The sequence below is a fragment of the Pseudophryne corroboree genome, chromosome 2 (genome assembly GCF_028390025.1).
Source record: "Pseudophryne corroboree isolate aPseCor3 chromosome 2, aPseCor3.hap2, whole genome shotgun sequence".
Lineage (NCBI taxonomy): Eukaryota > Metazoa > Chordata > Amphibia > Anura > Myobatrachidae > Pseudophryne > Pseudophryne corroboree.
The window spans coordinates 595,101,701-595,126,274 of NC_086445.1; the positions used below are offsets into that span (position 1 = coordinate 595,101,701).

The 24,574-nt window shown below is 46.3% G+C and overlaps 1 protein-coding gene across 6 annotated transcripts in view; it reads right to left on the bottom strand.

Moving 5' to 3' along the window:
- Positions 1-24,574, bottom strand: part of CTPS1 (CTP synthase 1) — a 223,370-nt gene that overhangs the window by 50,557 nt on the left and 148,239 nt on the right. For 4 of the 6 annotated variants that reach the window (XM_063954629.1, XM_063954631.1, XM_063954627.1 and 1 more), the window contains exons 14-17: positions 21,403-21,499; positions 18,094-18,149; positions 12,137-12,233; positions 11,852-11,996 (exon numbers count right to left, since the gene is read on the bottom strand). In XM_063954629.1, the coding sequence (XP_063810699.1) occupies positions 11,852-11,996; positions 12,137-12,233; positions 18,094-18,149; positions 21,403-21,499 (395 nt within the window). Of the gene's footprint in view, positions 1-11,847; positions 11,997-12,136; positions 12,234-18,093; positions 18,150-21,402; positions 21,500-24,574 lie in introns of those variants that run through there. The other 2 variants (XM_063954628.1, XM_063954632.1) reach the window with 2 other exon arrangements.

Consider the following 24,574-nt stretch of genomic DNA (forward strand, 5'->3'; position numbering starts at 1 on the left):
CCACCACAGGAGGGATACCCTTGTCCCTGGTGACAGGGTTATCCGCTGATGTATCTGAAGATGCGACCCGGACCATTTGTCCAGTAGGTTCCACTGGAAAGTCTTGCGTGGAATCTGCCGAATGGGATTGCTTCGTAGGAAGCCACCATTTTTACCCAGAACCCTTGTGCATTGATGCACTGAGATTTGGTTCGGTTTTAGGAGGTTCCTGACTAGCTCGGATAACTCCCTGGCTTTCTCCTCCGGGAGAAACACCTTCTTTCTGGACTGTGTCCTGGATCATCCCTAGGAACAGAAGACAAAGTCGTCGGAACCAGCTGCGAATTTGGAATATTGAGAATCCAATCGTGCTGCCGCAACACTACCTGAGATAGTGCTACACCGATCTCCAACTGTTCCCTGGATCTTACCCTTATCAGGGAATCGTCCAAGTAAAGGATAACTAAAATTCCCTTCCTTCGAAGGAATATCATCATTTCGGTCATTACTTCAGTAAAGACCCGGGGTGCCGTGGACCATCCCTACGGCAGCGTCTGAACTGATAGTGACAGTTCTGTACCATAACCTGAGATACCCTTGGTGAGAAGGGTAAATTTTGACATGAAGGTAAGCATCCTTGATGTCCCGAGACATCATGTAGTCCCCTTCTTCCAGGTTTGCAATCACTGCTCTGAGTGACTCAATTTTGAATTTGAACCTCTGTATGTAAGTGTTCAAAGATTTTAGATTTTAAAATCGGTCTCACCGAGCCGTCTGGCTTCGGTACCACAATAGTGTGGAATAATACCCCGTTCCCTGTTGCAGGAGGGGTACCTTAATTATCACCTGCTGGGAATACAGCTTGTGAATGGCTTCCAAAACTGCCTCCCTGTCAGCGGGAGACGTCGGTAAAACAGACTTTTGGAAACTGCGAGGGGAATACGTCTCGAATTCCAATTTGTACCCCTGAAAATATTACCTGAAGGATCCAGGGGTCTACTTGCGAGTGAGCCCACTGCGCACTGAAATTCATTGAGAACGGGCCCCCACCGTGCCTGAACTTGTAAAGCCCTAGCGTCATACTGAGGGCTTGGCAGAGGCAGAAAAGGGTTTCTGTTCCTGGGAACTGGCTGATCTCTGCAGCCATTTTCCTCTCCCTCTGTCACGTGCAGAAAAGAGGAACCCTTTTGTCCGCTTGCCAACCAGGACTGCGCCTGATAATACGGCGTCTTATTTTGAGAGGCGACCAGGGGTACATCCCCTTTTTTTAAGGCAATACTTCCAAATGCCGTTTGGAATCCGCATCACCTGACCACTTTACTGGTAGAATTGGACAACGCACTTATACTTGATGCCAGTCGGCAAATATTCCGCTGTGCATCATGCATATATAGAAATGCATCTTTTAATTGCTCTATAGGCAATAATATACTGTCCTTATCTAGGATATCAATATTTCCAGTCAGGGAATCCGACCACGCCAACCCAGCACTGCACATCCAGGCTGAGGCGATTGCTGGTCGCAGTATAACACCAGTATGTGTGTAAATACCTTTTAGGATACCCTCCTGCTTTCTATCAGCAGGATCCTTAAGGGCGGCCATCTCAGGAGAGGATAGAGCCCTTGTTCTTACAAGCGTGTGAGCGCCTTATCCCCCCTAGGGGGTGTTTCCCAACGCACCCTAACCTCTGGCGGGAAAAGGTATACTGCCAATAACTTTTTAGAAATTATCAATTGTTATCGGGGGGAAACCCACGCATCATCACACACCTCATTTTATTTCTCAGATTCAGGAAAACTACAGGAAGTTTTTCCTCACCAAACAGAATACCCCTTTTTTAGTGGTATTCATATTATCAGAAAAGTGTAAACATTTTCCATTGCCTCAATCATGCAATGTGTGGCCCTATTGGAAATCACGGTTGTCTCTTCACCGTCGACACAGGAGTCAGTATCCGTGTCGGCGTCTGTATCTGAGGTAACGGGCGCTTTAGAGCCCCTGTATGAGACGTCTGGACATGCACAAGCTGAGTAGCCGGCTGTCTCATGTCAACCACTGTCTTTAATACAAAGCTGACACTGTCACGCAATTTCAACAGTACATCCACTCAGGTGTCGACCCCCTAGGGGGTGACAACACTATTACAGACACTCTACTCCGTCTCCACATCATTTTTCTCCTCATACATGTCGACACAATTGTACCGACACACAGCACACACACAGGGAATGCTCTGATAGAGGACAGGACCCCACTAGCCCTTTGGGGAGACAGAGGGAGAGTTTGCCAGCACACACCAGAGCGCTATATATATACAGGGATAACCTTATATAAGTGTTTTTCCCTTTATAGCTGCTGTATTGTTTTATACTGCGCCTAATTTGTGCCCCCCTCTCTTTTTTTAACCCCTTTCTGTAGTGTAGTTACTGCAGGGGAGAGCCAGGGAGCTTCCCTCCAACTGAGCTGTGAGGGAAAATGGCGCCAGTGTGCTGAGGAGATAGGCTCCGCCCCTTTCTCGGCGTCCTTATCATCCGTTTTTCTGTATGTTTTGGCAGGGGTTAAATGCATCTATATAGCCCAGGAGTTATATGTGATGCATTAATTTTAGCCATATAAGGTTTTTATCGATTTATTGCGTCTCAGGGCGCTGCCCCCCCAGCGCCCTGCACCCTCAGTGACCGGAGTGTGAAGTGTGCTGAGAGCAATGGCGCACAGCTGCGGTGCTGTGCGCTACCTTATCTGAAGACAGGATCGTCTTCTGCCGCCGATTTTCCGGACCTCTTCGCTCTTCTGGCTCTGTAAGGGGGCCGGTGGCGCGGCTCCGGGACCCATCCAGGCTGAACCTGTGATCGTCCCTCTGGAGCTAATGTCCAGTAGCCAAGAAGCCCAATCCACTCTGCACGCAGGTGAGTTCGCTTCTTCTCCCCTTAGTCCCTCGATGCAGTGAGCCTGTTGCCAGCAGGTCTCACTGAAAATAATAAACCTAACTAAAACTTTCACAAAGAGCTCAGGAGAGCCCCTAGTGTGCACCCTTCTCGTTCGGGCACAGAGATCTAACTGAGGCTTGGAGGAGGGTCATAGGGGGAGGAGCCAGTGCACACCAGGTGATCCTAAAGCTTTCTTTAGATGTGCCCAGACTCCTGCGGAGCCGCTATTCCCCATGGTCCTTACGGAGTTCCCAGCATCCACTAGGACGTCCGAGAAATTGAAGTTGCAGACAGTTTCTCTTTCTGTAATGGTGTACACACGTCGTGTTGTAGTCATTGGGTCTACTGTTGTTAGTATATCACAACGTTGAACTAGAAGAATGTCGGGTTTCCCTGGGTATTTGTATGATGGGGATGGTCCTTGTGAGTGGAGAAAGCGGACCTTTACTAATTTGTACTTTTCATCTACGTCAAGAACACATGCTACCCACCACTCTGCATCATACACACAAGTGACAAATCCTTTAAATGTCTTTAAATTCTACTTCGTCCTCCAGTAAACAAACTCGTTCCACTTTCGAAGATGTAGAGTAAGAGTAAACTTTAGTTGACAGAGTAGCTGTTGATTAGGGAATAAAGGAATGTAGTTTCTGGGTTCCAGCAATTGTGTGGGATTGCTCAAATCGAGCTTCCAGGAACTTCTCTTCTGCCTCGTGGTCAGCTGTATTGGCGTACTTGAAAGAGACAGCTGGAACATTCTCAACGGCCCAATCAAACAATTGTCGAGGTGCCATTATTTGTTGCTCGTACGGCCTTTGGAGACTGGCTCGTGCAGCTAATCTTTTCACAGTGCCACAAACTCCATCACATGCCCCTTTTCCATGGGAGGTGGCTGAAAAGTGCCACTCGGCTGGAATTCCAAAGTCTTGCTCGTGACAGCAAAGATTAATGAAATTCTTTCAATTTTTATACTGAGAGGCAGCTCCATCTGAGAAATAAATGATCTTTGTAACGATAGGATACTTTTCCTTAAGAAAATGTATGAGCAACCCCTGGAATAAATGAACTGCAACAGTATCATGGTGAAGGCAGTCTGATATAATAACAAAGCTGACATGCTTTAGACTCCCTGCCTCATCTATGAAGTATGCTACACAAGGATGAAGAGTTGTTTGTGCGTTATTCTAGTGGAAACCTTGCACTTCGTCTTGCAGTACAAACGAATAGTTCTCTGCAAAGTCGCAGATTACCAGAAACTCCCCTGGTTGCAAACTTAATTTAAGGTCTGCTTGAAAAGACGACTGTTGTCTGGCAATGAAGGAATGGCGCAGCAGTATTTGTAACTTGGCACAAAAAGCGTCCAGAAAGTCATCAGATGAATGCGGAACTGTCTCAAGATTAGAACGGTCAACAGAAACCCATTGTTTGTAAGAAATATTATCCATCATGCTGTCATCCATTAACTGCCTCAACTGTTCCTTAAAATGTTTGAGGTGGTTGGCATCTTCACATTAATTACACTCATTAAGGTAGCATGCTGGCTGAGGAGGACTGCATATCATCATCGCCAAACAATCCTTATACGATTTCAATGGGATCTCTTCCTTTGATGTCGAATCAGAAATCTTGGCACCTAATATCATGAGTTTGACATTCTGGTGGATGGTGCAGACACACACTGAATGTGTACCACTTCCTCCAGCTAAGGTGCAGTGTTTGGGGCGAACTACTGCAAACTTTGAAAACCCTAGACATTGTGGCGGAAACTTTTCTTTAAACAATGTATACACCTCTTTTAAATTGCTTAAAACCAACAGTTTCTGAGCATGAACTCTTTTTCCATCTGGCATTTTTACAGAAACAAAGTCTATATTATATTGTATTTATAACTGCATTACCATTTATTATTAAAATTAACCTACTGGTATTTAATAACCATTTTAAATTACTGCTGATAAACAAAAACAAATTAGCTCAACATCCTATAGTAGTCCCAAAAAGAAATTTGGTACACACTTCGAGAAGAGATAAGAAAAGATAATTTTTAAAAGAAAAATTGAAAGAAAAAAAAATCCCCTTTTTAAAAAATTGAGGTCAAAGGTTATTAAACTTTTTTTTAGTACTACCTTACTAAATTAAAATTGAAGTGAAAAGATCTAGTCATAAGATTCAAAATGACACTAATTTCATCTCTGTCTTAATTAGAACTCCAGTTACAGGCAAACGAAAAGACCCCCGCGGCAGTAAAATTGCATATTTTGGTCATTTTTAAATGGCTCCACCACCAAAAATATCCAACCTAGGATGTTAAAATTTGGTGTAGATTAGTTTTTGCCCCCCATCCTACTGGTACACAAATTTCATAAAAATGGGAGGGGATCAGTAAAATTTTTATGTTTTTTTGAGTTGATTTAATATGGAATGACCCCTCCCTGGTGTAGTGCAGATACCCAGTCTGGAGACATCCTCCCTGCACTAGTCAGTGATCGCAAAAACGCGCTATGGCTCGTTTTTTACCCAAGAATTGTTGGTGGGGACACAAAAATAAAATAACTCCAGGTCTCTCAGGACACGCTCTGACCAGCAGCGCTGTCCTGTGCAGTCAGTCAGGTTCAGTTTACCTGACAGCGAAGGGAGGAACTTGGAAGGGGAGGAGACCATGGAGAGAGTGTGTTCTCCCGCCCCGCCTCCCCTCACCGTCTGCTCCGTGCGCACATGGCAGAAATCATCCTGCTGTGTGTACTCTGTACTGTAGTTGTGACCTCCGAGGGCAGGCTGGTGACATGAGGAAATCCATGGTGCCCCTCCGGTGAGCTACACGTGCCAGACTGCGGAGGAGGCAGGAAGATACCAGCGGTAAGTGGCGGGACAAGAGGCGGCTGTGGGTGATACAGCATGAGGGCGATATGGGTAGGCTGGAGAAGGGGGAAGCGCCTGCAGGACCAGACCCACCCTATTCATTCCCTCTAACCTGGCGCTCTATATAGTGAACAGCTCTTCCTATTCAGAGGACTAAACTCACCCACTTTACCCTCCACCCTGCCACTCTTCCACAATACCCTGTTGGAGCTCCACAGGGCAGAGGTGCTGGGTAGTGCTGAAGGGATGTAAGAACTGCACCCCCCTCCCCCTGTGTGTATAACAACTGTGCCCCCCCCCCCCCCTTCCCCTGTGTGTATAAGTAATAACTGCCTTCCCCCATTCCCCTGTGCTCTGCCTGGCGCAAAGTGTATAGGAGGTTCTACCTGGCGCAGTGTGTATAGGAGGTTCTACCTGGCGCAGTGTGTATAGGAGGTTCTACCTGGCGCAGTGTGTATAGGAGGTTCTACCTGGCGCAGTGTGTATAGGAGGTTCTACCTGGCGCAGTGTGTATAGGAGGTTCTACCTGGCGCAGTGTGTATAGGAGGTTCTACCTGGCGCAGTGTGTATAGGAGGTTCTACCTGGCGCAGTGTGTATAGGAGGTTCTACCTGGCGCAGTGTGTATAGGAGGTTCTACCTGGCGCAGTGTGTATAGGAGGTTCTACCTGGCGCAGTGTGTATAGGAGGTTCTACCTGGCGCAGTGTGTATAGGAGGTTCTACCTGGCGCAGTGTGTATAGGAGGTTCTACCTGCCGCAGTGTGTATAGGAGGTTCTATCTGGTGCAATGTGTATAAGCGGCACTACTGTGTGGTGTAATGTGGATTGCCACTATTATGTGACCACGCCCCTTCTCCACAAAGCCAAGGACCTACATTTTTGCTGCACGCACTGTCCATTCTTTATAATATAGGGGAGGGAAGCACCAATTCAACTTTCTACCAAAAGGGCACCAAAATGTCTAGTTACAGCTCTGGTGCAGAGTGTCCTGTATGCTACACAACCCAGCAGCATTGTCAACCCTCTCCTCCACCTTGCAACACTTTTGTAGTGTCCAAATCAAGTCTGGGTTTTTATATTTGAATCGTTAATAAGATTAATGAGAACCTTCATTCCGATGGGACCCAGAAAATGACAGGCAGGACTGCAACTTTTTTTTTTTTTTTTAAATTGCGTAAAAATTTTATTGGTTTAAGTTTAACTTGGTATACCAGCACACGTTACACTAAAAAACGTGTAACACAAACAGAAAAAAACAAACCAATAAACAGCTAAACACATTAAACAGTGCGTATCTGGCCATTTTTACACAAAATTCAGTATGCACATTATTGCAATGAAAATATCACAGTCAAAGAGAAGAGCCAGTGCACATGAGCATCAGCATGAATACAGTAATGTAACAAATATACTTCTAGAACAAAAGAAATTATGCGTATTAGTGGAACTTAACGAAATACAACAAAACTGCTTAAAAGCTATATGTGCGCATCATACCAGGTCCCTACACGCAATTCCACCTATGTAATTTCCTACAGTGATGGGCCCATCCAAAAACCATGTATTCCATCTGTCCCATTTCACATAGTAATGAACCATCGCACCCCTGGACCGAATACAGCAGTCTCTCGTGTCCAGAGACATCATTAAGGAGAGCTCTCCATTGAGACGTACGGGAGAACCACTGCCTCGCTATCAACACCTTATCCATAGTGGTCAGACATAAAACATCTAAAGTACTAGAGAATGTGTTTCCTCAACATCTAAGCCAAACAGACAAATTTTAGGATTCATCACAGGCAGGGATGGCTCAGTGAGGGTAATATCATCCCAAACTTTGGTCCAAAAGGGAAATACCTTTGAACAGGACCATAGCAGGTGCCAGAAGTCAGCCTCCTCCACACCACACTTTGGGCAGCAAGTATCCGAACAGAGTTTTGCTCTATGAAGCGATACCGGGCTATGATACACACTATGCATTATATAAAAGAAGATATGCTGGTATCGAACACAAGGGGTAGTATATCTAATGGAACCTAACATTTGCACACATTGTTCATTAGAAAGCTCGCCTAAATCCTTTTCTCATTGAACTTTCAAAGGATCAAACAAATGCATGTTGACAGGTTCATTTAATGTGGCATATGCTGTAGAAATCTGCCCTTTCGAGCCTAAATTAATAAGCAATGTTTTAACCGAGGATATTGAAATGGCTAAAGGCAAGTTACCAACTGCGACTGTGTTGCATGACGTAGCTTAAGAGAGCGAAAACATGCTGAATTAGGGATATCATAATCCTCACGTATCTGTTAAAATGGCTTAAACGTACCCCCTTCATACAACTGATTCAGTGCCGTAACGCCTGCCCTCAACCATAAATTATCTTGTGATAGATGAAGCAATTCCTTAAATGAGGCATTAAACCACAAAGGGGACTCCTCATCAAAGTCATGCCATTCAAAAAAGGTGTGCGCCTTATTCCAATTTATACGTAGACCAGAATAATAAGTCCCAAATAGATTAATCATTTGCAACATATTGGTTAATGAGTTCTCTATATCCTTAAGGAACAAAAGCATGTCATCTGCATATAAGGCAACAACATCTACAGAATACCCAACACAAAGACCCTCAATATCCGGAGACGTGCGCAAATAACTAGCAAAGGGTTCAATTGCAAGGGCAAACAAAGCTGGAGATAGTGGGCAGCCCTGCCGAGTGCCTCTCTCCAATGGAAAGGGACGCGAGACATGATCATTGACTGAGATACGGGCTGCCGGGGAAGCATACAGCAATTGGATCCACTGTAGAAATCTAGGACCAAAAGCAAATTTCTTAAGCACCTCCCATAGATACCCCCATTCCGCAGAGTCAAAAGCCTTGGCGGCATCCAAGGACACCACCACGGTTTCCGACCCTGGCCGGTCACTCCTTTGTAGATGATAGAAGGGTCTCCGGAGGTTCTGCACTATAGACTTCCCTGGCATAAAACCCATCAATAGATGTGATTACGGTGTTCAGACGGGTGGCTAAAACTGTGGCTAGTATCTTAACGTCCGTGGAGAGTAATGAGATAGGGCAATAAGAGTCAGGGGAGGTAGGATCTTTACCCGGTTTAAGTAGTACAAAAGGACCCCAATTTTTAAAAGTCAGCGCAATCACTGAGGGTAATCCTGGAGGATAATAGAACGGACCCATCTTGTATTAGTCTGTTTTTCTGATGACCAGCCTCATGTATGAATATCAAAAAGCACCAGGAAAGAATCTGTATTTGGAACACTTCCACGGTTATGCAGACCAAAGTACCGAACCACATCAAAAAGAGTGCATGATGGAGTAGTCTGACTCCTGCAGAGATCAACACTCTGCAGGTGAAGATGTATGGTCACCACCCCCCAACCCAGGAAACTGCCAGCTGTCGTCAAAATGTACCAGGATGAAGTGAACAGAGACCTACCCCTGCTGAAATTTTTCACAGCCAGCCACCACTGAAGGAACTGGCGAATACTCAGCAAGAGGTTAGGCAGCAGAGGGGCCAGGTGATCATTGGACCCAGACCAACCCTACAGAATTTCCTACTAACACTAATGTGAAACTTGGACTATCTGTTCTCAAATGTGGATACCATCTTTCCTCTCAATTTAATCCACAACAGGACAGATATGCAATCAAAGTGTAGGACTTTCCCCCATCAAAAACTGATGGGGACAGGAACTCCCCTCCCAACCCCTGCTTCCCCCCACTACCCCTACCTTACTTCAACCTAACCTTTCCCCCTTAGTCCCTAAACCTAACCGCCCCTCCCTTTTATCTTCCAGACCATTAGGGAATTGAAGTGGACTTCCATCTAGTGGAATAGTAGTTCTAACAAACATGCTAGCAATAGTTGGATCTATATTAGAAACCCAAGTCCAACCTCAATATATAGTATATTCTGCATCAAAAGGATACAGATGTGCCCTCCTACATCCTTGCTGCAGTCATGTTAAACAGCCCTTCTAGTTGTGCCTAGTCTTGAACGCATTTACTAACAGGCCTCTTTTTTGTGCATTTTGCCCCAAAAATGCATCTTCACCTAACACTAGCAGAGCTGCCCGGAAACTGCCGGCTCACTCACACCAGGCATTTCATGGTGAATGGCGTATTGCGGCTAGATGTACGGAGATATATCTGTACATAAATTCTAATCTTTAGCATTAGAGAGGCTTGTTTGCACTTGGTCATTCTATATGGATTTAATCCTTTAATGCTTGGTATGCTGGCAAAACGTTCTGTTCTTGCAGCCGAGATCTTCAAGCAGAGATCAAGTTGATGCAGGTGTTATTAATTCAGTGATTACCATAGACACAATGTTCATATTCTTTAAATTTAATTTTTTGTGTGTCTTTTCCATTTCATCAGTATCTTAATGTGAACACTTAAGATGTGTTTAAAACATCTTGAAGGCTACTTATAATTCCATAAAATTTACGTTTTCACAGGTTAATGGCAAGTTTGAAGTTTCAGTGCTATTTATTAGGATTTTAATGCTGTCATTACTAAAGTATGCCCTGTCTCGTAGTTTACTATTGGGATGGTGATAGGATTATTCAACAGTCTCTAAAAAGCTTATCATTTCTGAGTTTGTCTATTAACTACCACCATCTTCATAAAATGTTAGCGAGTCCTGCCTATGGAGATTGTCTAGCTATAAAGTAAGTTCCTATCCCTCCCCAGACAATACGCAGCTCCCCTTTCACTAAAGTGTCTACCTGCAAACGCAGCCTGATGTTATTACAGAGGGCAAAATCACAAAGATAAACAAGTCCCCCTTTTCTCTTTTACTCCTATATCTCACAAAGTTCTCCCTTAGTAGTTAATGCTTCTTCAATACATGCAACTAAATCGTTCTGGAGACAAATTTCTAACTTTAGTCTGGAATCTTCAAGTGTTACAGAATGTTCTGTAATTTTATGGAGAAAAACTTTCAACGCAAATCTTATACTTTATGACTTGTTGTCCCCTTCTTTTCCCCCAAATGTATTGCAAAGACACTGAAGAAACACAATAATCACTAGCTAATCCCTAAGGTGCTTACCTTGATCAGGTGTCTTCCAGCTGTTTGGGATCAGACTCAGGTCCACCTGTCTAGCAGATGCTATTTCAGCCATGTTTACAGCCGAACACAAAAGAGGGCTCAGGCTTTTTTACATCATGCCCGGTGTGGTACATGAGCATGCAGAGCAGTAGCTCTATATGAAAATGTTTAATGCCAGTTCTGCTCCTGGAGGTAACCAACTGATGTGCCACAGGCCGCCAGCCAGTCCTCGGCTTGTAGCATTAGTATGGTACTTTGCCTAGACTTCTAAATCCCCTATAAACACACTGCTAGTTGACCTACCTAGTTTATTACACTTTCACACATAAACCCCCGTTTTAATCTCGGACCCTGAGCACAGGTTGAAGCAGAGATTTCAGTACTTACCACCCTCTCACACATGGTGATGGATGTTTGTTATTTCTGGGTCATCACCGTTCACATCGGTCCTGGGTCTTCAGTCTCACAGTAGACGCTTGGCGATTATGTCATCTCCAAGCGCCACTGTCCCTGCCACGCAAGGACTTTTAGGAATGACCTGGGTCATGCTTTTCAGACCACAGGTGGCCTGGGTCGATCCAGAGAATAACACTGGTACCGAGCAGGGTTGCAGATCTGGTACACCAGAACCGGGTCTGTCTACACAGAGACCCAGGTTGGGCCACAAGCCCCAGCCAAGAACCAGAGTAGAAAGAGTGTGTGTGAAAGGGGTATTAGAGACTGGAAAAGCCACAATGGAAGAAGAGGAGCTACATTATATAGAATACAGGGGTGTATTTTTTTTTGTATACTTATCACTACCTAGCTTGCTCATTCTAATGGAAGCCATGATGCTCTGAAGAAAATGGAACAGTATATTTTATTCATTTCTTAAAGTGTTACGTCAAAGCCAAAACTTGGCCAAGAAAATTTTGAGATGCAAGCAAGATAACATGAAATTAAATAGTTTCGTAATAATAAAAAGGTAGAGTTACTGCACGTTTATAACCAATGTCTCATGAATCTTACCTGGGGGAGAGCCGACACCCCCTGTCAATGTACTGGGCTAGTCTCCCTGACGAAGCCAGAAGTAGGCCAAAATATGGAGGAGAGGGTTTGATTGGACGAGACGTGAATTCCGGGTGAAACTGAACACCAACAAAATATGGGTGATCTGAAAGAGGAGAACAATAATGTTCACTTATTTCAAAATCAATATATGTGTTAAACCACTAAATCATACTATGTACCAATGAAATAATCTTTTTTAGAAGATAGAAAAACTAAATTACAGTACAGTATTTGTGTACATACCCTGTAATTCCACTACCTCCATCCTTTCTCCCTCTGTATCCTGCCCCACAAAAGTCATACCCCGGGCCTCCAACTCTTGTCTGAGTTCTGGATTGACCTTAAATTGGAAATAAGTAATGACAGGACCACTTTCATCACAAACTCACATAACCACGAAAAAATTAAGAAAAAGGGCAAAACAAGTATTTTAACAGATGTAAAAACCAGAGAAAGTGATGTGTGTATAGTAGGTCAGGAGAAAGACTGGTAGATGCAAACAGGGAGATAAACACCCTGTGCGGGAGAAGAATTATATACACAACTTTACATCTGGCCCCCCAAAAAAATAAGATTTTAAACCTACCAGTAAATCTTTTTCTCCTAGTCCGTAGAGGATGCTGGGCGCCCGTCCCGGTGCGGACATTTTTCTGCATGACTTGTATATAGTTATTGCTTACATAAGGGTTATGTTACAGTTAAGATCAGTCGTTGGCTGATACTGTTTTGTTCATACTGTTAACTGGTTGCGTATAGTCCAGGTTATACGGTGTGGATGGTGTGGGCTGGTATGAATCTTGCCCTTAGATTAACAAAAATCCTTTCCTCGTACTGTCCGTCTCCTCTGGGCACAGTTTCTCTGACTGAGGTCTGGAGGAGTGGCATAGAGGGAGGAGCCAGTGCACACCCATTCTAAAGTTCTTTATAGTGCCCATGTCTCCTGCGGAGCCCGTCTATACCCCATGGTCCTTACGGTGTCCCCAGCATCCTCTACGGACTAGGAGAAAAAGATTTACCAGTAGGTTTAAAATCTTATTTCTCTTACGTCCTAGAGGATGCTGGGGACTCCGTAAGGACCATGGGGATTATACCAAAGCTCCGAACCGAGCGGGAGAGTGCGGATGACTCTGCAGCACCGATTGAGCAAACATAAGGTCCTCCTCAGCCAGGGTATCAAACTTGTAGAATTTAGCAAAAGTGTTTGAACCCGACCAAGTAGCTGCTCGGCAAAGCTGTAAGGCCGAGACGCCTCGGGCAGCCGCCCAAGAAGAGCCCACCTTCCTAGTGGAATGGGCCTTTACTGAATTTGGTAACGGCAATCCAGCAGTAGAATGAGCCTGCTGAATCGTGTTACAGATCCAGCGAGCAATAGTCTGCTTAGAAGCAGGAGTGCCAACCTTGTTGGCTGCATACAGGACAAACAGTGCCTCTGTTTTCCTAACCCGAGCCGTCCTGGCTACGTAAATTTTTAAGGCCCTGACTACATCCAGGGATTTGGAATCCTCCAAGTCTCCCGTAGCCACAGGCACCACAATAGGTTGGTTCATATGAAAAGATGACACCACCTTAGGCAAAAATTGAGGACGAGTCCTCAACTCTGCCCTATCCTAATGGAAAATGAGATAGGGGCTCTTATGAGATAAGGCCGCCAATTCGGACACCCGCCTTGCAGATGCCAAGGCCAACAACATGACCACTTTCCAAGTGAGAAACTTTAATTCAACCGTCTGAAGAGGTTCAAACCAGTGAGATTTTAGGAACTGTAACACCACGTTAAGGTACCATGGTGCCACTGGGGGCACAAAAGGAGGCTGGATGTATAGCACTCCCTTTACAAAAGTTTGGACTTCTGGGAGAGAAGCCAATTCCCTCTGGAAGAATATAGATAGGGCCGAAATCTGTACCTTAATGGAGCCTAGCTTTAGGCCCATATCCACTCCTGTCTGTAGAAAGTGGAGAAAACGGCCCAAGTGGAAATCTTCCGTAGGAGCATTCTTGGCTTCACACCAAGATACATACTTCCTCCAGATACGGTGATAATGTTTCGCCGTCACTTCCTTCCTAGCCTTTATCAGAGTAGGGATGACTTCTTCCGGAATACCCTTCCCCTGCTAGGATTCGGTGTTCAACCGCCATGCCGTCAAACGTAACCGCGGTAAGTCTTGGAACACGCTGGGTCCCTGCTGCAACAGGTTCTCCCTGAGAGGAAGAGGCCACGGATCTTCTGTGAGCATCTTCTGAAGATCTGAATACCAGGCCCTTCGAGGCCAATCTGGAACAATGAGTTTTGTCCGTACTCTTTTCAGTCTTATGATTCTCAATATTTTTGAGATGAGAGGAAGAGGAGGGAACACAGACTGACTGAAACACCCATGGTGCCACCAGGGCGTCCAACGCTACTGCCTGAGGGTCCCTTGACCTGGCACAATACCTCCGAAGCTTCTTGTTGAGGCGTGATGCCATCATGTCTATTTGAGGAAGTCCCCAAAGACTTGTTATTTCTGCAAAGACTTCTTGATGAAGACCCCACTCTCCTGGATGGAGATCGTGTCTGCTGAGGAAGTCTGCTTCCCAGTTGTCCACTCCCGGAATGAATACCGCTGATAGAGCGCTTACGTGATTTTCTGCCCAGCGCAGAATCCTGGTAGCTTCCGCCATTGCCACTTTGCTCCTTGTCCCGCCTTGGCGGTTTACATGAGCCACGGCTGTGACGTCTGATTGAATCAGAACCGGTAGGTCGCGAAGAAGATTCTCCGCTTGTCGTAGGCCGTTGTATATGGCCCTTAATTCCATTATGTTGATGTGTAGACAAGCCTCCTGGCTTGACCACAGTCCCTGAAAATTCCTTCCTTGTGTGACTGCTCCACATCCTCGGAGGCTCGCGTCCGTGGTCACCAGAACCCAGTCCTGTATGCCGAACCTGCGACCCTCTAGAAGGTGAGCACTCTGCAGCCACCACAGGAGAGACACCCAGGCCCTGGGGGACAGGCTTATTTTCTGATGTATCTGTAGATGGGACCCCGACCACTTGTCCAGAAGGTCCCACTGAAATGTCCTCGCATGAAACCTGCCGAAGGGGATGGCCTCGTAGGCTGCCACCATTTTTCCCAGAACTCGAGTGCATTGATGAACCGACACTTTTTGGTTTTAGTAGGTCTCTGACCATGTTTTGGAGGTCCTGGGCTTTTTCCATTGGGAGAAAAACCCTCTTCTGTTCCATGTCCAGAATGATAGTCGAGTCGTTGGAATCAATTGCGACTTTGGCAGATTTAGAATCCAACCGTGCTGTTGTAGCACTCTCAGGGAGAGCAACACGCTTTTCAGCAATTGATCTCTCGATCTCGCTTTTATCAGGAGATCGTCCAAGTACGGGATAATTGTGACTCCCTGCCTGCGCAGGAGCACCATCATCTCTGCCATCACCTGCGTGAAAATCCTCGGGGCCGTGGAAAGCCCAAACGTCAACGTCTGAAACTGGTAAGGACAGTCCTGTACAGCGAATCTCAGGTACTCCTGATGAGTAGGATATATGGGGACATGAAGGTATGCATCCTTTATGTCCAGTGACACCATAAAATCCCCCCCTTCCAGACTTGAGATCACTGCCCGGAGCGATTCCATCTTGAATTTGAACCTTTTCAAGTACAGGTTTAGGGATTTCAGATTTAAAATGGGTCTGACCGAGCCATCAGGCTTCGGAACCACGAACAGGGTTGAATAGTACCCTTTTCCCTGTTGGATTAGGGGAACCGTGACAATCACTTGCTGTTGACACAGCTTTTGAATTGCAGCTAACACTACTGCCCTCTCTGGGGGAGAAGCTGGCAAGACCGATTTGAAAAATCGGCGAGGGGGCACCTCTTCGAATTCTAGTTTGTAGCACTGGGATACAATTTCCATCGCCCAAAGATCCACGTCTGACAGAACCCAGACCTGGCTGAAGAGTCGAAGACGTGCCCCCACTGGTGCGGACTCCCTCAGTGGAGCCCCAGCGTCATGCGGTGGATTTAGTAGAAGCCGGGGAGGACTTCTGTTCCTGGGAGCTAGCCGAAGCAGGCGTTCTTTCCCTCTACCCTTACCTCTGGCGAGGAAGGATGAGCCCCGACCTCTTCTGGACTTATGCGACCGAAAGGACTGCATCTGATATTGTGGAGTTTTCTTTTGCTGTGGGGGAACAAAAGGGAAAAAAGTAGATTTACCCGCGGTAGCTGTGGAAACCAGGTTCGCGAGACATTCCCCATGGCGTTGGCTCTTGAACCTAGCAGCCCAACGTCTCTCTGAGCGTCTCTCATATATAAGACTGCGTCTTTAATGTGACCTAAGGTCAATAAAATGGTATCCCTATCTAGGGTCTCAATGTCAGCGGACAAGGTATCTGTCCAAGCTGCAACCACGCTACATACTTATGCCAATGCTATTGCCGGTCTGAGTAAAGCCCCCGTATGTGTATAAATAGATTTTAAGGTAGTCTCCTGTCTGCGATCAGCAGGATCCTTGAGGGCTGCTGTGTCGGGAGACTGTAGCGCCACCTTCTTGGACAAGCGCGTTAAAGCCTTGTCCACCCTGGGCGAGGATTCCCACCGTACCCTGTCTTGTGCAGGGAAAAGATACGCCATTACAATACTCTTGGGAATCTGCAGTTTTTTGTCTGGAGTTTCCCAAGCTTTTTCAAATAACTCGTTCAGCTCATGAGATGGGGGAAAGGTTACCTCAGGTTTCTTTTCCTTATACATGCGCACCCTCATGTCAGGGACAGAGGGGCCATCTGTGATATGCAAAACATCTTTTATTGCCATAATCATATAATGAATACTTTTGGCCACCCTTGGGTGTAACCTCGCATCATCGTAGTCGACACTGGAGTCAGAATCCATGTTGGTATCTGTGTCTGCTATTTGGGATAGAGAACATTTTTGAGACCCTGAAGGGCCCTGTGACACATTTAAAGCCATGGATTGACTCCCTGTTTTTTCCCTGGACTCTGCTTTGTCCAACCTCTTATGCAATAAGGTCACATTTGCATTTAAAAATTCCACATGTCCAACCAATCAGGTGTCGGCGTTGCTGACGGAGACACCACAATCATCTGCTCCACCTCCTTCTTAGATGAGCCTCCGCTTCAGACATGCTGACACACTCGTACCGACACCCCCACACACTCAGGGATATTTATATGGAGATAGTCCCCCAATAAGGCCCTTTGGAGAGACAGAGAGAGAGTATGCCAGCACACACCCAGTGCCAACTGACACTGGAAAACAAATTCCCAGAATATATAGCGCTTTTTTATATAATTATGTATAATACACTCACTGCGCCTCACAAGTGCCCCCCCACCCCCCTCTTTTTAGCCCTGTGTCACCGTGTTCAGCAGGGAAGAGTCCGGGGAGCCAGCGTCTCTGCAGTGCTCTGTGGAGAAAATGGCGCTGGTTAGTGCTGTGGGACCAAGCTCCGCCCCCTCCAGCGGCGGGCTTCGGTCCCACTCAATTTTATAATACTGGCGGGGGATTTATATAACTACTGCCTCCGCAGCCTATAATACTCCTATGCCAGCCTTAGAGGCTTATATTGCTGCCCAGGGTGCCCCCCCTGCGGCCTGCACCCATCCGTGCCTGCTAGTGTGTGGGAGCAATGGCGCGCAGGGCTTACTTCCGGGAAGATCTGAAGTCTTCTGCCGCCTTGAAGTCTTCTTTTCTTCTTATACTCACCCGACTTCTATCTTCCGGCTCTGCGAGGTGGACGGCGGCGCGGCTCTGGGACGAACAGCGAGGGGAGACCTGCGTTCCGACTCCCTCTGGAGCTAATGGTGTCCAGTAGCCTAAGAAGCAGAGCCTATCACTTAAGTAGGTCTGCTTCTCTCTCCTCAGTCCCACGATGCAGGGAGCCTGTTGCCAGCAGTGCTCCCTGAACATAAAAAAAACTAACAAAATTCTTTTGTCAGAGAAACTCAGGAGAGCTCCCTGTAATGCACCCAGTCTCCTCTGGGCACAGGATCTAACTGAGGTCTGGAGGAGGGGCATAGAGGGAGGAGCCAGTGCATACCCATTCTAAAGTTCTTTATAGTGCCCATGTCTCCTGCGGAGCCCGTCTATACCCCATGGTCCTTACGGAGTCCCCAGAATCCTCTAGGACATAAGAGAAATTAAAAGATGAATAAATGAGAAGTCCAAGACCACAATATACACTTTATGACTTATTACCTCATATCTATGTCGATGTCGCTCTTCCACATACTCCAGGCCACCATACAGTTTCCCTGTAGGGAGTACATTGAATGGAAAGCGGTCACCATAACTGCTTTATATATTCAATGTAGCTATGAGCATAAGCACAGACGAATACCCCTTTCACATCAAATAGATAACCCAGGTTATTGCCGTAAGGCTCAACCCAGGTTGTGTGTCCCACATCCCCTACCCAGGTCATGAACAGGGTTATTCCGGGAACTGACTCGGTTGGCTGCAGTGTGACTGGTATGACAATTTTTCAACCCTTCAAAACTGCAGAGTGGCTGTGTATTTGTAGGCCTGTCTCAAAGGAGTGTCTAAAAATACATGCAGGGAAGACACAGGCTCAGGGTGAAAGGGGTCGACCCAGGAATAACTCGGGCCAAAGGTGCAGTGTGAAGTGCTGTAACACTGGTTTAAAGAATGTTCAGTATCCTGGGTCAGACCAGTGATTTTGGTGTGAAAGGAGTATAAGTAGAATTATTGCTCCCTTGTGGTTAATCTAATTCCACTGAAAGAGGATATTGACACGAGGTACATACCCACTAACAGGTTCCCTCAAAATTGCCCTTACAAATTCATACACACGTGAACACCTTCTGTCATAGCAGGAGAATGGAACAATGGATCCATTGATGAACCTCATCTTCTCCTAGTCTTTCAACCCCCGGCGCCTCTTTGCCACTCTCAACTCACTCCTCTGCCCACCTCCACCTCGTCTCCCTTCCTCACTCTCTGCTCTTGACTTTGCCACTTACTTCACATCCAAAATTGACTCCATACGTCAGGACATCACATCACACCAGACCATCAGTAACCAGCCTTCTCCCATCCCTTACCAACCCTCCCCATCCCTCGCACCTACTCTGACATCTTTCTCCCATGCATCTGGAGAGGAAGTCATGGCCCTCATTCGTTCCTGTCCCCTCACCACCTCCCCACTTGACCCTATCCCCTCCCGCCTCCTCCGCTACCTCTCTCCTTCTGCTTGTTCCCATCTTTCCCACCTTCTCAATCTCTCCCTCTCATCAGGCACTGTCCCCTCCTCTGCCTTCAAGCATGCACTCATCTATCCTATTTTTAAAAAACCTACCCTTGATCCAAACACTCTCTCCAACTACCGACCCATCTCTCTCCTCCCTTTTGCCTCCAAACTCCTTGAGCGTATTGTCTACAATTGCCTTACTTACTTTTTCCTCACACTCACTGCTTGACCCATTCCAGTCTGGCTTCCGTCCTCTCCACTCCACTGAAACTGCCCTTACAAAAGTATGCAATGACCTCCATGCTGCTAAATCCAAGGGACACTACTCTCTACTTATTCTACTTGATCTCTCTGCTGCTTTTGACACTGTGGACCATCCTCTCCTACTGCAAATCCTTCACTCCATTGGTCTGCGTGACACTGCCCTCTCTTGGCTGTCCTCCTACCTTTCTGACCGTTCATTCTCTGTCTCCTCTCATGACTCCACCTCCCCCTCACTTCCACTAACTGTAGGGGTACCCCAAGGTTCTGACCTTGGTCCTCTTCTCTTCTCTCTCTATACGTCCTCACTAGGTAAGCTCATTAGTTCTTTTGGTTTCCAATATCATCTCTATGCTGATGACACCCAAATCTATCTTTCCTCTCCAGACCTCTCCCCTGCTCTCCTCACTCGTATCTCCAACTGTCTCTCTGCTACCTCTTCCTGGATGTCCCAGCGCTTTCTTAAACTTAACATGTCTAAGACCGAGCTGATCATCTTCCCTCCCTCCCGCATAACCTCACCTCCTACAATCTCATTATATATTGATGGCACTACTATCTCCTCTAGCCCCCAAGTGCGCTGTCTTGGAGTAATCCTTGACTCCTCCCTCTCAATCAAACCACACATTCAGCACCTCTCACAAACCTGCTGTTTTCATCTAAAAAATATTTCCAGGATCAGACCCTTTCTCACCCAGGATGCTACTAAGACTCTTATCCACTCACTGGTCATTTCCAGACTGGACTACTGTAATACTGTAATCTCCTCCTGACTGGCATTCCTGACAAATACCTCTCTCCACTCCAATCTATCCTCAATGCTGCTGCCCGGCTAATCTTCCTCACCAAACGCACTACGTCCACCTCTCCTCTCTTACTAGACCTTCACTGGCTCCCCTTCCCTTTCAGAATCCATTTCAAGCTTCTCGCACTTGCTTACAAAGCCCTCACTCACTCCTCTCCCATCTACATCTCTGACCTCATCTCCCTTTACACTCCCACCCGTCCTCTTCGCTCTGCTAATGCACGCCGACTCTCCTGCCTACGGATTACTTCCTCCCACTCCTACCTCCAAGATTTTTCACGTGCTGCACCACTTCTCTGGAATTCCCTACCTCTCCCCCGCAGACTCTCCACCTCTCTGCAAAACTTCAAACGGGCTCTCAAGACCCACTTCTTCACAAACCCAGCCAAATCTCATCTACGCTCTCTATGTACCCCATCTGTGTCACCCCTGTCTGTCTACCCCTCCCCTTCAGAATGTAAGATCTCACGAGCAGAGCCCTCTTCCCTCATGTGCTTATCCTTTCTTAATTTAATAATCTTCAACTGCACCAAATCCAGCAGTCTTCTGCCACCTGATACTTATTCCAGTGTCATCTGCTGATGTAGCTATGTTCATTTAACCTGTACTTGTCCTATACTGTCATCAACTGTAAGTTGCTGTTTCCTGTTTGATTATTTGTTTATGTACTCTGTAATTGGGCGCTGCGGAACCCTTGAGGCGCCATAGAAAGGAATAATAATAATAATAATGATGAATGTATAAGCCAAATATTTGCTTTATTTTTGCCTGTGCTGCACCAGCTTACATATTGAGCCTTGCAGTTCTAATGGCGTGCACACACTGAGATTTTTTCTTACGATTTTGACTATATAGTCAAAATTGTAAGAAAAGTTAGTGCAGATCGCAAGGTGAAAGTCACCTTGCGATCCTGATGCGCGGTCGGCATCGCATGCCTAGACAGACTGTGCAGGCAAGTCAATTTTGACTAGCTCGTAGAAAAAAGTGTCAATTGACACTTAGCCAAAATCGCACAGAGCCAGTATCGCAAGCACAATCATTATGTGCTTGCGATACCGACCTAGCCCCTATCGCATAGTGAAAATTGAAGTTAACCCAAATCTCACCATGTGTACACACCTTAACAGCAGTCCTGTAATAGAGCTAACAATCATAAAAATAAAGACTGCATGGAGACAGTATTCAAGAATGAGTTGACTGACTGTTTACACCAGATAAAACAAAGACTCACTCAAGACTGAATTCTGGGAGTGAAAGATCGTTCTTCTCTTTCCCAATCTCATAGTTCCCCCCATCTGGCCTGGATTGTGTTCAGGCATGTCAACCACCTAGAAGAGACCGAAAGCTTTAGTTGTTTAAATGAACTCTAAAAGCATTTCGAATGAACACCAGGAGATGATTTCTGAAATGGTCTTTTAGAACATCATTGTTTCCAACATCATTTGCATTACTACTAGAAAATCTTAAATTATAATGTTTACAATAGTGTGTAAATGATAAATTTAAATTGGCACATAATTTTTAATAAGATTTTACTTACCGATAAATCTATTTCTCGGAGTCCGTAGTGGATGCTGGGGTTCCTGAAAGGACCAAGGGGAATAGCGGCTCCGCAGGAGACAGGGCACAAAAAGTAAAGCTTTTCCAGATCAGGTGGTGTGCACTGGCTCCTCCCCCTATGACCCTCCTCCAGACTCCAGTTAGGTACTGTGCCCGGACGAGCGTACACAATAAGGGAGGATTTTGAATCCCGGGTAAGACTCATACCAGCCACACCAATCACACCGTACAACTTGTGATCTAAACCCAGTTAACAGTATGATAACAGCGGAGCCTCTGAAAGATGGCTTCCTTCAACAATAACCCGAATTTGTTAACAATAACTATGTACAATTATTGCAGATAATCCGCACTTGGGATGGGCGCCCAGCATCCACTACGGACTCCGAGAAATAGATTTATCGGTAAGTAAAATCTTATTTTCTCTATCGTCCTAGTGGATGCTGGGGTTCCTGAAAGGACCATGGGGATTATACCAAAGCTCCCAAACGGGCGGGAGAGTGCGGATGACTCTGCAGCACCGAATGAGAGAACTCCAGGTCCTCCTTAGCCAGAGTATCAAATTTGTAAAATTTTACAAACGTGTTCTCCCCTGACCACGTAGCTGCTCGGCAAAGTTGTAATGCCGAGACCCCTCGGGCAGCCGCCCAAGATGAGCCCACCTTCCTTGTGGAGTGGGCCTTTACAGATTTAGGCTGTGGCAGGCCTGCCACAGAATGTGCAAGTTGGATTGTGCTACAGATCCAACGAGCAATCGTCTGCTTAGACGCAGGAGCACCCATCTTGTTGGGTGCATACAATATAAACAACGAGTCAGATTTTCTGACTCCAGCTGTCCTTGCAATATATATTTTTAATGCTCTGACAACGTCCAGTAACTTGGAGTACTCCAAGTCACTTGTAGCCGCAGGCACTACAATAGGCTGGTTCAGATGAAATGCTGACACCACCTTAGGGAGAAAATGCGGACGAGTCCGCAGTTCTGCCCTGTCCGAATGGAAAATCAGATATGGGCTTTTGTAAGATAAAGCTGCCAGTTCTGACACTCTCCTGGCCGAAGCCAGGGCTAGAAGCATGGTCACTTTCCATGTGAGATATTTCAAATCCACCTTTTTTAGTGGTTCAAACCAATGAGATTTTAGAAAGTCCAAAACCACATTGAGATCCCACGGTGCCACTGGAGGCACCACAGGAGGCTGTATATGCAGCACTCCCTTAACAAAGGTCTGGACTTCAGGGACTGAAGCCAATTCTTTTTGAAAGAAAATCGACAGGGCCGAAATTTGAACCTTAATAGATCCCAATTTGAGACCCATAGACAATCCTGATTGCAGGAAATGTAGGAATCGACCCAGTTGAAATTCCTCCGTCGGAGCACTCCGATCTTCGCACCACGCAACATATTTTCGCCAAATTCGGTGATAATGTTGCACGGTTACTTCCTTCCTTGCTTTAATCAAAGTAGCAATGACTTCTTCCGGCATGCCTTTTTCCTTTAGGATCCGGCGTTCAACCGCCATGCCGTCAAACGCAGCCGCGGTAAGTCTTGAAACAGACAGGGACCCTGCTGAAGCAAGTCCCTCCTTAGAGGTAGAGGCCACGGATCTTCCGTGATCATCTCTTGAAGTTCCGGGTACCAAGTCCTTCTTGGCCAATCCGGAACCACTAGTATCGTTCTTACGCCTCTTTGCCGTATAATTCTCAATACTTTTGGTATGAGAGGCAGAGGAGGAAACACATACACCGACTGGTACACCCAAGGCGTTACCAGCGCGTCCACAGCTATTGCCTGCGGATCTCTTGACCTGGAGCAATACCTGTCCAGTTTTTTGTTGAGGCGAGACGCCATCATGTCCACCATTGGTCTTTCCCAACGGGTTACCAGCATGTGGAAGACTTCTGGATGAAGTCCCCACTCTCCCGGGTGAAGATCGTGTCTGCTGAGGAAGTCTGCTTCCCAGTTGTCCACTCCCGGGATGAACACTGCTGACAGTGCTATCACATGATTCTCTGCCCAGCGAAGAATCCTTGCAGCTTCTGCCATTGCACTCCTGCTTCTTGTGCCGCCCTGTCTGTTCACATGGGCGACTGCCGTGATGTTGTCCGACTGGATCAACACCGGTTTTCCCTGAAGCAGAGGTTCTGCCTGGCTTAGAGCATTGTAGATTGCTCTTAGTTCCAGAATGTTTATGTGAAGAGACGTTTCCAGGCTCGTCCATACTCCCTGGAAGTTTCTTCCTTGTGTGACTGCTCCCCAGCCTCTCAGGCTGGCGTCCGTGGTCACCAGGATCCAATCCTGTATGCCGAATCTGCGGCCCTCCAATAGATGAGCACTCTGCAACCACCACAGAAGAGACACCCTTGTCCTTGGAGACAGGGTTATCCGCAGGTGCATCTGAAGATGCGACCCTGACCATTTGTCCAACAGATCCCTTTGGAAAATTCTTGCGTGGAATCTGCCGAATGGAATTGCTTCGTAAGAAGCCACCATTTTTCCCAGGACTCTTGTGCATTGATGTACAGACACCTTTCCTGGTTTTAGGAGGTTCCTGACAAGCTCGGATAACTCCTTGGCTTTTTCCTCCGGGAGAAAAACCTTTTTCTGAACCGTGTCCAGAATCATCCCTAGGAACAGCAGACGAGTTGTCGGCATTAACTGGGATTTTGGAATATTCAGAATCCACCCGTGCTGTTTTAGCACTTCTTGAGACAGTGCTAATCCCATCTCTAGCTGTTCTCTGGACCTTGCTCTTTTTAGGAGATCGTCCAAGTATGGGATAATTAATATGCCTTTTCTTCGAAGAAGAATCATCATCTCGGCCATTACCTTTGTAAAGACCCGA